The sequence below is a fragment of the Scatophagus argus genome, chromosome 13, assembly GCF_020382885.2.
Source record: "Scatophagus argus isolate fScaArg1 chromosome 13, fScaArg1.pri, whole genome shotgun sequence".
Classification (NCBI taxonomy): Eukaryota; Metazoa; Chordata; class Actinopteri; family Scatophagidae; genus Scatophagus; species Scatophagus argus.
The window spans coordinates 13,597,854-13,613,747 of record NC_058505.1 but is presented as its reverse complement, the minus strand read 5'-3'; the positions used below and the strand labels follow the sequence as shown (position 1 = coordinate 13,613,747).

General features: G+C 39.2%; 1 protein-coding gene across 1 annotated transcript; it reads right to left on the bottom strand.

Annotated features, from left to right (window-relative positions):
* Positions 1-206: 206 nt before the first annotated feature.
* LOC124069911 (solute carrier family 22 member 4-like) lies at positions 207-9,214 on the bottom strand. Its single transcript, XM_046409426.1, has 10 exons — positions 8,171-9,214; positions 6,545-6,648; positions 5,470-5,624; positions 5,129-5,300; positions 4,650-4,791; positions 4,421-4,515; positions 3,903-4,117; positions 3,607-3,789; positions 1,297-1,432; positions 207-1,088 (listed from the first exon to the last, which is right to left on the bottom strand). The coding sequence occupies exons 1-10, from the start codon at positions 8,483-8,485 to the stop codon at positions 1,004-1,006; spliced, it is 1,602 nt and encodes a 533-aa protein (XP_046265382.1). The 5' UTR covers positions 8,486-9,214; the 3' UTR covers positions 207-1,003.
* Positions 9,215-15,894: the final 6,680 nt, after the last annotated feature.

The following is a 15,894-nucleotide window of genomic DNA, read 5'->3' as shown; positions in this document are numbered from 1 at the left end:
GTTGAGAATATTTTGTCAAATATCTGGTGACAGACATTAATGTACACTCACTCACACACACACACACACACACACACACACAGAAAAACAGGAGGTAACATGTCTCCAGCAATGTTGCTGATACACTCAGTTACATTCAATGGAAGAGTAGCTTTTCTGCAAGTTAAAACATTCAGAAGAGGAAGAAAAACATCTGAGAGAATGAATATTAGTATATAATTTTAATTTGAATGTACCAGTTGCACAAGAGTAAAAACCCACCTCTTTAGCTGTATGTACAACCACCACAAGATGGTGCAATACAGCACAAAATAATCAGTAATGTACGGTTGCTTTTAGATTCAGGCAGATGTGTGTTTCCCAGGAATTATGTCAGGTGTGTCTTATATTCAAAGGATGATAGAAAGGCAGACGTATTCAGTATACCACAATGTTACACTAATCAGATTACTAATCAGATTATTTTATATTTATGTAAAAGTGCAAAATATACTGAAAGTACCAACAGTAAAAGTACTATAGAAAGCACCTGTGACTGATGTATTGTCATATAACATTAGTAGATTGCTGATACGATGCACAGTGTTGAAGATTGATTTAAATGATTTGTTTATGTAAAAGTTACTTAGAATACTTTATTTAAAGTATGCTATCAGTAGCAAAGTATATTTTTTCATCTGAATTAATTCTTTTAAGGTACTTGTGGCATGTGTGATAATTTGCTTTCATTAAAGTAACTGCAGCAAAAAAATGTAAAACTGAAATTCCCTTACAATGTTAATAAATGTTTTAAATAATCCTGGATTGGCAACAAAATATTGGCAATGGTACAAGGCCTAATTTCTTATAAAAAAAAAAAACAAAACAAACAAAAAAAACAATTCAAAATAATTGGGCACGAACTCCCTCTGCCAACACCCTCCCTCTGAAAACTGTATTTGTTTAATCAAAGACATTTTGATTTTGACAGATTTTTAGATCAGTCGCACTTTGTGATTTTATTTCAGCAGAAGGCGCTCTTGATCATTTCTTTACAGGCTTGAGTTGCGTCTGGCTGCTCTTCAGCTGTTTCCTTTGGACAGCAGCAGCTTTAAGATACAAGCGCAAACAGAGACACATGAAACACAAACAGAAACTGTTGAAATGTTTAAAGTTAACATTAAAGTTAAATTCCACTCTAATCACAAGATTTCATTGCCTCAGTTTCATCGAATTATTGCCAAATAATGTGCAATACAAGGAATACTTTTTAAAACAATTAATGATATGTTTGTTTTCATACCAAAATCAACATACCCTCTGATGGGTTTGGCCTGGCTGATAAGGTCAGGAAGTTTGCAGTTTCTGGTGTCTGGCAGCAACATGCCAATAGCAGCAGCCATGATGCTGATTGTACCAAAAACGATGTATGGCAGACTCTTACTGTAGACACCTGCAAACAGAATACATTTGAATTAGAATTGTCAAACATCTCTTTAACCACGGGACCTTCCTCACATAAGACATTTTTCATCAAATCAATCATATATCTCGCAGACCCTCCTCCTCTTCCTCAGCACTCTGCTGTTCTATCTGCTTGGGATGTGAGTGTTGTACCTCACCATGTGGTCACGAGTCAAAGTTAGACAGTGTTAGACATGCATTCTTCCCTTGTCTGATGAGATTAAGATAGCGTTGTAGCACCTTATAGTTTTTTTTAATCTTTTCATATTGGTTCAGACCTCAGACAATTTTTACACAGGCAGTTACAAATAAAGACAATATCTACAGCTGTTAAGCTTTTACACAGACACGTAGTTACAAAGACAGGTTTTTAAATTAAAACAAAACACTAGGAAAATAACCTCAATAACCAAAAGGTTCCGTTTGCCCATCTTCTGTGCAACCCAACTCTGAATCTCCTTATCCCTGCTGATGTTTTACTGAGGCACTACAATATTATCATCACTGTCTGGATCTTGAATGTAGCCCTCTTCCAATTGTTTAATGCTGTCAAAGTTGACTTTTTGGCAGCTTTCCAACATCTGGGTGATCCCCTCAACACATGACCTCAACATTTACCATTGATCGCAATGTCAGTTTTTCCTCACAGGTCACACGCAGCTCTTCAGAAGCAATACCTATCATGGCATGAACTTCAGAAAGTAAGAAGCATTTGGGGCAGCAGTGAAAAAAAACGAAAGAAAGAAAATATTGAGGGAAGGATCTGACTGAATGAATACTAGATAACATCTATGTCTTGCTGTGGAAAAAAAAATTATACAGAAGATGGAGGTATAAGCTGTAGTAGTTTATTTTAGGGGTGCCTTGCTCATGCAACAGACGATGCGGCCTGAATTACAGATGGAGTATCTAAAGTTACATTCAACTTGTTATTTTATATTAGCTTCATTTCATCAACTGATTTATCTGAAAAATACTTACCCAGGAGAGGTTGGGAAAATTTTTCATCTGGGAGGCTTGGATCTGACTGAAGTCGTTACTACCATTGTTATGAACGTAGGAAGTCCAGTGTCAAGAACTGAACACGGCAACAGAAAAAGCGTCATTCTGGATGTGCGTGCGTGTGTGGGATTGTACGGGAATGCGTGTGTGCGTGTATGCCTGCGTGTGCGTGGCTGGAGGAAGCGAACGGATCAGGTGTCATTTTATCTCATTTAATTTGTTAACCAGAAAAGCAACTCTTTAGATGAAATCCCTCACATACTCTAGGACATCCACTTTGTTTTAGGGATCCTTCCCAACAAACTGATAGCCAGCAATAAACAGTCACCCACAAACAACCAGACAATCAACTCACCTACTCTGGTTGGGATGTCTGGTTTGTTTTAGGGATCATCCCCAATAGATTCATAGCCAACCATAGACAGACACAACCCATAACAACCACCTACTATCACCCTTCAGGATGCACACTTTCCAAACACGACCTTTTTCATCAACACATGCTCAATACAGCCTCCAGGGTTCAACTAGAATTCGCTAAAAGGTCAACACTCAGGTCATCCATCACATTTTTACAGAGAGTGCCTTACATACTTTGTCAGGTATAAAGTAACAAACATTTTGGCATAGGGTCATGGAGAGCCTTGAGGGAATTTTTGGTTGTTACATACCCAGAGACCCACAGATTGTTTATCTGGGATGGATGCCTGAGAACGTGATTCAAAAGGAAGACATATACCTTACAGTGGATGGACTTTGTAGAGAAACTATATTAAATGAAAAAATGTGGTAAACGGACACATTAAAAGAAAAGAGATGACATCTACTCAACTGATTTGAGGAAAAGGTATTCAGGGGCATGTATCTGACCAATATGTGAACTGTAAGCAGTGCCCCCGAGTTTCGACCTGTAGAGGAGAGTTACTATGTACATTTATAACACAAAATGTAAAAATTAAGTAGATTGCACTAAAATGTCATTTGGACATGACTTGAAACAACAAACAACAATTTAGAATCGAAACCATGTTGCAAATCTACAGTTTCGATGCCATTCCACTCTCACTCTCTCTTAGTACTTTGGATTCATTAGAGTACACAAATACAAAAAAACAAACAAACAAACAAACAAACAAAAAAAAACAGAAAAAAGACACTTGCCCAAATAGATCACGTAGGGACAGATGATACTGCCTATGCGTCCAGCTGTTGAGGTGATCCCTAAGCCCATGTTCCTGACCACAGTGGGGATCAGCTCAGTAAAAATCACATAGATGAAACTGTAGGCACCAGACACACCCATCTTTCCCACCAAGGCAAATACCTGGAACATAACATCCATGTCTAAGAAGAGCAAATGTGATTATTCAGCAAGGTATACACTCTTTTACAAACGCACAGTGTCCTCTAGTCTTTTCAGACATCTCTCATTCAGTTACTTAAGAGTATACACAGACCTTCAGGAACCAGCTGGAGGACCAGGAGTGTGACGCCACAGAGCATCAGTGTGCAGAAGAGGAGAGTGGGTCGAGGCACAGTGCCGACCAGCAGCCAAGTGGCTACGTATGCCACAATGTCAATAGCTGCTGAAATGAAGCAGTTGAGGTAAGCATTTCCATTCAGATTGCTAGTATTGAGAGAGAGACCATAGTAGATCATGGAAGTGCACGTCCTGCAGAAACACAAAATCACAACAGGATGAAGATGGAAAACATTGTGATAAATACTCACTACTGCAATTTTAACGTCAGTACTGTAATGATTTTGTTATGCATTCTTTTATAACTGCACTTGTTTGAAATATATAAGCCTCATTTAATATTTATAATTTTTTCAATTACGAGTGGTAATCTGACAATCAGACTGAACAGTACTGTATATTTATAACATAAGGGAATTACACTGGCAGAGAATAAAACATATACACAAACATATTCAGGAAAATCATGAACAAAGTAAAGAAGACAAAAGTTACCATAGGAAAACACCTAGCATTATAATATTCCTCATGTTAAGGGTGCGTATCAGGTCCATATAAGTGTATATCCTCTCCTCTTCAACATTGTTTTGCTGTATTAGACATATGGGGAAAAAAGCAAACAAGCACATTATCTGGCTACCAAAACTACCACCTGGTTACCACAGTCTGAGACATATTTTATACTATAATGTTAGTTTCATAATGCGAGAAGTGGAATAAATACCACTAGTTCCAAGCACTCGCTAGTCCTGAATATGACCGCAGGGGTAGGGACTCTGTTCCATTTGGCAGCATTACGTATGACAAGCTCAGCCTCTTCCACCCGACCCTTCTGCAAAAGCCAACGTGGAGACTCAGGAATGACCCTGAACAGAAATCAAGAGCCAGGAGTTCATTATTAAAGAAAAAAAATGCATAAGAGCTTTGAGAGGGTGTATTTGCGTTTGGTAATGCATGAGGTATGATCATTTCATTTATAGAATGTAGTGTTAGGACTGAGAACTGCATGTGGCTTGGAGCTGAACCCTAATGATTTGAACCAGCTCAGTCCAGTAAGCTGCATTTAACTGTTACCATAGATCTGCATCTACTGTTGAGTGAAAGCACAGGCTATCTACATGCATAAAACATGCATTAAAAAGACACTAACACGTGACAACGGATAGACCACTGTTCAGCAGCATTAATAAGTCAATGACTTACCACCACAGTGGAATAAATAATATGCTGGGGATGGCAGAAGCAACCAGCAGCATCCTCCATCCTCGGATGAAGTAAGCACAGAGTGGCAACAAGATATAACCGATGCCAAAACCTACACTGTGGCCCAGCAGAGTGTAGCTCACTCTGGAAGACTTGCTGAGCAACTCGGACCCTGACCAAGAGGCGCATCAGGAACATGGAATTAAAATGACGGCAAATATCAAAGTATATACACAACTGTCTGCAACCATATTGCAATTCATGGTTTAGAGTGCCATTCAGTCTGTGGAGAAAATATGCCACCAACACATAACATAGAGGGAGAGGCTCTTGTGTCTTACCCAGTACGAGCGTCACAATGTAACTGGATACCTGGCCAAGTCCTCTCAGAGCGTTGAGGACGCAGAACATGGCCCAGCTGACAGAGGCGGCCTGGATCAAAGCTGTGACTGCTTGTATGATCAAGATGAAAAAAAAAACCTTCTTTCTGCCAAACCTGTAAAACAGTGCACAAAAACATGAGATTATACCATGAGAATACACAATCGCCATGAGTGTTTGACTTTTATTAACTGAGCAGCTACTTCTTCTCTTTTCGTCATTCCTTCACTTTTTCTGACTGTTGTCTTATGTTGCTGCTCGCACCATTAGTCATCAGTAAAAACAAAAAGTCAGAATCATAGCTAAAATGATCGGTCAGTTAATCAATTAGCTGAGCAACAAAAAATTCCTCAGCAGTTATTTTGATAACCGATTCACACTTAAAGTAATTTTTCAAGCAAAAATGTCAAATAGCCTGTCATCTGGTTCCAGCACCTCAGTGTCAGGATTTCCTCTTCTTCCTTACCAAAATAGTATCTCAGCTCTGGCTGTAACTTGACGTTTCCTTGTTTTCTCTTTCTCCTCTTCCTCTCTTGTCTGTCTGTCTGTCTGTCTGTGTGCATTGAGGGCATGGCCTCTTATTTTCTGGCACGTGGAGACTACTTCTGTCTGTCTGTTTGTTGGATTATATGTTTTTTTATGCATGTTGCCTTCTCTTTATATACAAATTTGAGGCACTTGTACTTTACTTTGAGTATTTTTACTCCACTACATTTGTCTGACATCTTTGGCTTTAGTTACTTTTCAAATTAAATATTTTCACATCCTTCCTTTCCTGTGAAAACCATGTAATCTCCAAATTTGGTTATTTTTAAATGTGAATTTTGGTGGTGTGAAGGATTATTTGTTGCCTTTGGGTTAAAAAAATTGAATTTATTCAATTTTTTTTTAAAAAACCAAAAAAAACCCAACATTTGAATTAGTTGGAAAATGCATTGTCACAAAGCTCGAAACAGTTGTTTTTCTGAGCTCAGGAAAAACATGATGCATGGCAAATTGTTAAAAATCTGCACAATATGAAACATAACAACTTACCGGTCTGAGGGATGACCACTAATCAAGGATCCAATCAAGACTCCCACAAAGTACAAGGAAGTGGAAAAAGGGACCTTCCATGCATTATCACACACCAGATCCCACTGTAGTAAACAGGGGAGAGGAGAGTCATTCAGGTTACAGCAAGACATCTTTCAGAGAAATCCAACAAGAAAGCGGAATCTAAATTAAACTAATAGACTAAAAAATGTGCACCAATGGGAGGTTAAGGTGAACAAAAGACTTTAATAAACTTGCTAGTAAAAAGTACATGGTTATATATGTACATCTAGTTGAAAGACATATATGTGGGGGGCCAATTTCGAATATGTGCACATATGTTAGAAAATATATGTGGTATAGATAAAACAACATATATGTTCAAATATTTTCTTTCCCTGTGGGACTGTATAGTGAAAAAGGTGTAAACAGCGTGATGCAACAACATTGCCGCTCTGCTGTTGCATCATGTACATCTATCCATCCAGTCTGATAAGCTGGAAGACTAAGTTTCCATTTTCAGAGGACTGAATAAGATACAGGTTGTTTGTTTGATTATTTAATCTTATTCCACTTCCTGCTACAGATATGAGATGTAGTTAAAAGCTCCAAAAATGTAGTAATTGTACCTTTGAATCTGTTATACATAGTGTTTTCAAGGTCTAGAATGAACGTCCTTATTGAACAACATACTTCTGTTTTGCACGTTTGGACCATGTTTCAACTTGTTAAAACAAACCAACAGAACACAAGAGCAGCGTCACGCATGCAGCCGGCGTACTTTTCAGTTGCCCGCAAAGCCCCGAATGCATTGCGGTTTCCCCACTCCGCCACGTCACACTTTCGAGCCCTATAGCCTGCTAAACCGAGTGTCTCGGTTCGGCTTTACGAGTCGGTAGTTCGCTCGTCGCCGCTATATGGATCGAGTTGATGATGGATGACAGAGTGTGAGGCCACTTTAAAAACTGCTGCATGCAATAAAACAATCAAAAGCTATTTACATGTACTTATACACTGAATTTTCTTCTGCAAACCTCAATCTGCATTTAATTAAAATAAGTACAATCATAAATAAATTTTGTTTGAACATATGCACGTCACATCATTTGCAAATAAAGTGAGATATAGGCATTATGTATGGCATATATGCAAAAAGTCAGACATATATGAGCTGTATATAAGGCATTATGTATGACATATATGCACCTGACTGTGGCATATATGTGGATATATATGTCATATATGATATTTTCTATATATCCACATACACGCACATATATGACCCTAAATATGGCTTACATGCAACATATATTCTGCATATGTTTGGATATATGTTCATATTTCCTTTCCGTGTGGGCAGGAAAACACAGAAATCACAGGGAACAAAGAAAAACAGGGCACAAAGAAGGGTGTAAACTGAATGCAGGTAACACAGACAACCTGACAAAACACACACAGGTACATAAAGGGAGAGATGACAAGAAACAGGTGAAACTAATAGGGGCGATCGATCACAAAAAGGAGGGAAGACAGACAGACAGGAAATGAAAATCTAAACAGGACACAAGAGGAGAAAAACTAACTACACATACTCTTCAAGCCATGACAAAAGTAGCCCACGGATACCTCGGACACAATAGTGTGTATCTCAGTGCTAAAAACCCATCCATCCAGACACTGCTCCGTGTCATTGCTGAGTCCCACTGTCTCCGTCCAGCTTCCGTTCGCTTTGTAACGAGAACAGCTGTCAGGTCCGAGCCGGCTGGAGTTGATGGCCACTTTGCAGTGATGCTCTGGAGTATCCGAAACGAAAACCACCATTGTCCCCATGTACCCGCACGGAGATGTACATAAACTGAGCAAAACAATCATCAGAATTTGAAAGGGACCAAAGTCTCCCAGAAAAGACGTGAGGTCGTCGAAGTCTTCTTCTCCCGACATGACTCACTCGAGTTTCATGAACTAAATCGACACCATATCCGATATCTGGGAAGGTAATGTTGTCATGTTAAATTAAGAGCACTGGAAATTTGTCAAACTTGCTGAACTGGTTCCTCTGCTCTCTCTGCAGTGACTTGCACATATGTGCAAAGTCATCACCAGATGATTTACTTTGACACCCCATCATCAGGTCAGGATTTCGCCCACAAGCATTAACAGCCTGCGAAACAAAGAGAGGAACAGCCTGAGTGAAGTTAAAATGAGTAAAGTGATCCATTTCCGGCAGCGCCGTTGCTTGATATTTCTGTGCCCTAAGCACAAATGTTTTGTGGTGCCATATCGTTATTAGTGCCTAGCCTATTCTGATGATTTTTTCACGAGCCTGACTTTTTGGTGCTCCCGCTGGCACTTGGTGCCCTACGCGCTGTGCGTAATGTGCGTGTGCGGAGCAACGGCGCTGATTTCCGGAACCTGCTGGCCGGCAGTACCTGTCAGTGTGACTGGTGGGAACTGGTTCACCTCTGCAACGATGCATAATGTTTACAATTGAAAAGTGAGTTCTGACTTGTTCGTCCGTGGATGGGGTTTATTGATGAATAAGTTACAGGCTGACAAACGTGCCCCTGGAGTGTAGAGTCTTTTGTTGCACATTGCATAACCTGTAATCACAATCACGTTTTATTGTCGCCTCCTAGTATGGAACTGAAAAAAAGAATTAGACTGGTGGGCTAATAAAATCTTTTTTTGGCAATTAAAAGTAGTAATAATACATTGAAATACTTTGTCACAAATAAATAAAAGTCCTGCATTCAAATTTGTATTGGAGTAAAAGTATTAGCAGCAGTGTAGGCTACTGAAAGTAAAAGTACACATTATGCAAAATGTACCAGGTCCAAATAATGTGCATCATGTTTGGTTATAAGGTGCATTAATGTGTACATGGCTTTGATGTTGCAGCTGGTAAAAGTGGAGCTAATTTTAAGTACTTTATACACTGCTGTGCATCTATGAGAATACCCCAGCATTTATTTGTTGACTGTATTTTGTAATAATAATATGAAGCTGTTTCAAACTGTGCGGTGATGAAGACCAGAACATGAGGCGAAGAGTGCAAGTAAATGGATCTTGAGTTGAGATTATTTTGTCAAATATCCAATGATGGCTGTATAATATGCATAGGCTGCAAGGCAATCACTTCATTAATGCACATACACACAGAGAGGAACCCACCTCTTTAGCTGTATGTACAACCACCACAAGATGGCGCAATACGGCACAAAACAATCAGTAATGTACGGTTGCTTTTAGATTCAGGCAGATGTGTGTTTCCCAGGAATTATGTCAGGTGTGTCTTATATTCAAAGGATGATAGAAAGGCAGACGTATTCAGTATACCACAATGTTACACTAATCAGATTACTAATCAGATTATTTTATATTTATGTAAAAGTGCAAAATATACTGAAAGTACCAACAGTAAAAGTACTATAGAAAGCACCTGTGACTGATGTATTGTCATATAACATTAGTAGATTGCTGATACGATGCACAGTGTTGAAGATTGTTTTAAATGATTTGTTTATTAATCATCACCCAAATCAGAGATCTAATTTAAAGTTTTCAAAATGGTTTTGATAATTGGATTCATTTGCACCTCCTTGAAGTCTTGCGCTCTGCATAGAATCACTTGGGGATGATTACTGAATCTGGCTCGACATGGTGCAGCCTCACCTGGAGGAATGTTCACCAGCTGCCCTGAATGCAATTTAAACAAGTAACATCACATCACCGCTGAGTACATCTTCTACAGCGACCCCTCTCCTTGTGAACGCCACACCTGACCACTCTTTGGCCAGTGCCGTTACCATAGCAACACCTCTCTGACCAGCAGCATGGCAATACCCTTTGACCCCAGGAGAGGTGACCTTTGGCCTGAGGACCATCAAACCGGGCCGGAGGGTCAGCTCTTGCTGGAAGACGGTAAAAGCACTTCACTGATTGGCTATCATTTGCCCTTTCCATACTCTCATCTATGTAATTGGCGTATTGACCAACTGGCCCTTTGTACATTGTTAGCAGCCTTATCCAGTTTACATAGGATAAAGTGTAGTGTTGGAGGCTGATATATGTCTGGTGTGTTTGCGTGTGTAAAGCAGCAATGAAAATATCATCAATTTTCATCAATCTGACCTCTACCTCTGAGTTGTAGGTGAACTAAATCAACTGATGGAGGACTTTTGAGATTCAACTTCAGTGGGTATTTGCTTGGCAGCCACAGATAACTAGTTAAGTAAGCTGCTGTAGGGTGGATGATAGGGAGACCCCTCCGTCCATTTTCTCCTCTCCCCTCGACATGATCTATGCCTCCCAGGCCTATCGCTTGTCAATATCTCCACGTTAATTTGAGAGACTGCATGGCAATAGGGACAGTGGGGTTGGGGGAGGTGCTCTCCAAGTAGGTAGAGAGGAGGCTGGGGTGGGGGAGTAGTGGCACGCAGGAGACAAGGACACGAGAAGGAGAGAGCCATGCCGGCAGAGGAGGAGAAACCAGAGGAAAATGAGGAAATGGAGGTGGGATGAAGGATGTCAGGGCTGAGCGTGGGTGAGAAGGGGAGGACTGGACAAAGAGGCGTGTGTTTCGCCCAATAACCCCTTTTATACACGGCCTCCCTCAAATATTAAAAGCCTTCTCTTTGTCCAAACAGCCTCTGAAATCAGCAGGCGCTGTACTGATAATGGCTGTTTGACAGGTGGGAATCCATCTTTCACTGCCTTCAGATTTCCAAAGAGAAAGTGGAGAACAGTGGCAGCAAATGTGCCGTGTTTTTATTTTAATTCGCACATATCACACCTGTACAGGGAATCTTTTAAGCCCACCTGCTGTAGTGAAAGACTTGCGGTATAAGGGAGCTGACAATAAAAATCATGGCTTGTTCAATAATGATCCTCTTTGCTATTACCCTGACATTTGTCCTTTGGGCTTTGTGGTATTTTCACGGACCAAGTGACCCTTCAGCCCCTCACCCCTCAACTCTGACCCCCATGCTGCACAGTCCAGAATATACCAGTAACACTATGACCTCTTTCCTGGAGACGTACAGACCAAAGACACCAAGACATTTGCACCAAGGTTATTGCAGGTGAAACAAAGTATGAAAAAAAAAGTTAACTGAAATAAAAACCAAAACTAACTAAAACAAAAATGTGAACTCACAAAACTAACTAACATAAACTTTACATAACATAAACAACAACGAGTGAGGAGTGCCTGTGCTGCACTGAACCTAATAAAATCTACAACTGATTATTTTTAAACAATAAAAACTAACCTGAAATGAGCAAACCAACTCTGGAAACCAACAGAAAACAAAAAATTAGAATTAAATAAAAAATAATAAATGAGACTAATGAAAAATTCGAAACTTCAATAACTCTGACCCGCACAAAACTATAGGTATCATCTTTTAGACATCATGAGCTCACGGTGTTAGCTGTGCTTCTTAAAGAGTTTTCTCTCTGGATTCATTTTTCAGTCTCTAATAGCTGCTGTTCTGGTTTGTGAGGAGCCCTGGGGGAGCTGGGTGCTTAATGGTCATGTTTGTCATCATCTCATTATTTCCACAAGATCCTTTTATCATTTTGCTGATGATATATAAGCAGTGATACACTGACACAAGTCGCTGAATGCTCCAAACTGAGAATATTGGCTTTTGGATGCAACACATTTGTCTTTTTTGTGGTTCCAAAAATTCACCAAAAAACAAAAAAACAAAACCAAAACGCAGTGTTTGTCAGCTTTTGTTTCTTTTCCTGCTTTTGTTTGCATTCAAATATGTCACCTGCTTCTAATAGACTTATTGCTGAACATTTTAAAAGGCTTCAGGGTGAGTGGCTATCGAGTGAGACTTGCTTCAATGAATATTTCAGCCTAGAGGAATTCTTTGAAGTAATGGTCTGCTAAGTAACTTCTCTGCATTGAGCTCAATAGTTCCTCCACACTACTTACTGAAATGATTTTTCTTTTGCATGCAGCCATAGTTGAAAAATTGTACCTGTATCCTCTTTACCACGCTTACTTGAAAGTGAGAAATATTTGAAACATTCAGAAAATGTACAGGTGTGTGTGTGTGTATGTGATTTCCAGATTTTCCGTCTCTCCTGCAATCTAATGGGTTGTTTGTCATCTGCAGAGTAAAGGATTTTTAAAAGTCAAGCCAGGGCCGACTCCCTCCCTATCCTTTCTCTCACCCTCCCTCTCTTTCCCACTACCCTCCTGACACTCGCGATGGGAGATCGATAGGTTATTGATCAACTCTCTCTATCGCCAACCCACCAGACTAATCACCTTAACACCAGCCCAACTCTCTCTCTCTCTCTCTCTCTTTCCTTCTTTCTCTCCTCTTCTTCTTCCCTGTTGCTCTCTGTTTCTCTGTCTCTTGCTCTTTGTCACACTCATTCATAGACTAAACGGTGCTTTTTTTCCCCGCATTTGGAGTTCAAATGCAGCTCGATGAGTTTTTATCCCACTCTGAAGTAAACACACACTTGAACGCAACCTTTAAATGGTCCCACATGCTAATCCTTGTATCTCCTTTTCCAGTTGCAAATGATCGTCAAAGAGAATCTAATGTTGAATAAAACTTAAAAATTTAACATTGTGTCTTCATCTATCTCTCATTTCTCTCCCTCCTCCTCCTCCTCTCCCCACTCCCTGCCTCCATCTCTCTCTCTCTCTCTCACTTTCTCTCTCTGTGTCTGTCTTTGTTTGAGGGCAAAATCAATGGAGTGTATGAAACCAGCATATTTCTCTGCCTCCTGCTGTACGAGACCAGAGGGAAACAAACATGAAGAGGGTGGTTTAAACTAAATCTGTACATTTCTACTTGTCTTTTGAACGCCTTTTTTGTCATAGTCAATTTTCAAGCAGTGAAAGCTCAGTTGGTAAACATGGAAGCTATCAGAGCAAAATGTTTTACATATTTTCAAGCAGAAGTTACAAAGGCAAAGCTGTGAGAGAGGTGTTTGTCATCATGCTCAGCTGTGGCCCTCTCAGACGTATAGATAAGTAAAGATGGCACAGTTCATTTTACTGTGCAGACATTAGAGAGCTTCTTGAGTCAGTTTTATTTAAATATCCCAAAATCACTTATTCATCTCACAGGACATTCGAGTCTGCACAATAAAGGACGGTCTCTCTCCCCAGACCCTCAATTTGGATAAGAAAAGAATCTTACACAGACATAAAAAATGATCCCCTTTTTGTATCAATTTTCTGTTTTCCAAATTTCTTAGTTGAACTAATGTGATGATGAAGAAACTGCTCAACAACAAGAACAACAAAGTCTGTAAAGGTCAGAGGTTTTTGTTTGTTTGTTTGTTTGTTTTTTAGTTGTTTTTGATCCAGTGTGCCAAGTGAATGATGTCCAATGATGTCCCTTTTGGGTGTAGGCAGGGTAAGGTCTTCCACTGGTCCAGCTGAATAATAATCTGTTGCCTTGCCTCTGTATAGTGAAGATAAGAGTTTCCCTTATAAGCCTCAAACTGCAAGTGAGTGACGTGATGAAAAGCAGATAATCCCTGGAGGAGGAGTCAAATGACTTCTGACCTTTGGATATAACACGGATGAAGATTGTGATATTCTCAATATTAAATTGATAAAGTTACTAGTGTGGGAAACAACCTGGAATTTGCGATCCATTTATATCATGATCTACTTTCCAAGAAGAGGTCATTGCTGAAGGTAAAGGGATATTTCAATTTTTTTTTCATTCCCCTCTTAGTTTCGAAAACATATCCTCCCAGACTTTATTTACAGATGTACACTCAGCTGCAGAAACAATATGGCTGTGCAATATGTAGACAAACACCAAGCACACACACACACATACACACACACACACACACACACACACACACACACCTCACAGGAGAATTGATTGACTATTCTGTCTCAATACATCTCTCCTTCTGTTTCTTAGCAACCGGTGCCTGAGAGGATATGGATGCTGGAGAAGTTGTACTCTTGTGCATTTTCATTTGATAAAGAGATATGATTAATGAAAATTTCACCTACTATGTGGTGAAATGCTGGAAAAAAAATGGCTCACAAGTAAGAGATAAAACATTGTCTTTGAATATTGTTGTTATCTTACTGTAAAGTGTGCATAAACTCCTGACTTAATGGCTGTAGGAGGATTATAATCAGTGACAAGACTATCATAGTTTGATAACAGTTAGAGTTGTTGACTGCATCACAGCATGTGAAAACAAACTGCATTTGTGAACTGACAAATAAACCCACATTTCTAAGTCTTTATTATTGCTACTTTAATGTCTCATGTGCATTTTCATTCTTTCATAAAAAATCAAATCAACAGAAAGTGCTGAGATGTCAAGATGTTGATTTATACTGAGTTATACTGTGGATTTATGCTGTACACAGTACTGTACTGTATTATACTGTATTCTCTATATTCTGTGGTGTTGTCTAATAAACATGTTAGATTTCAAGGTAACATGCAGTCTTTTGTCTTAAAAAAGCTGATGGAAGACACACACAGTTCCTCCTCTGAAAATGAACTCATGACAGTTAGCTGCTCCTGCAATAACAGCAGGGAGGTGAAAATATCCCGACTACAGCAATATAAATGTTCAATATGACAACCGGAAGCTGCTTTCTAAATCTATAACATCTTAAGTTTCAGGTTTTATACAAAACATTCAAGATCAAATTGCTTTTTTAAAAAGATGCACTTCGCGCAGTAAAACATGTTCAATAAGGCTGAATAATCTGTTAAAGCACAAACCGTTTTGTGCGCTCTAAGGACTGAGAGAGCTGGATTTCACTTTGATGCATTTAAACTTTACATATACAAAAATAATATCACACTGACTGACAGTGGGTTCAAAAGCAAAGACATGTCTTGATTTAAAAATAAGAAAAAGAAATGAATGAAAATGAAAAAGACCTGATCATAATATATATATATATATATAGATAGATAGATAGATTGTGGAGGGAAAAGTCAATGTGGAAAAACATCTAAAATCAGCCAACTCTTTTTCTGATGTACTACACTGAAAAGCAATATTCAGTTGATATCCCTGAAAGTTTTAGACTTTTAGCTGTGGATTGATGATCTCACAGAAGGGGAAATAATATAATCAATGTCTTTTGTGAGCCTATTTCTTATTTATTGTAAAACATACATTCAGTCTTGTATGTTATAATAAGCAGATATTGTTTGAGGGTTTAACTGCTAAGCTGCAGTGTCCTCTAATGATGCATGCGGTGCACTTCAAGAAGAGAAACATCTTTAATGATTCTTTTTTTTTTTACCCAGTAAACATTAGATTCTCTTTGCCATAACTCATCCATCTTTCTCTGAGCTGAGTGTTGAATTTTGCTG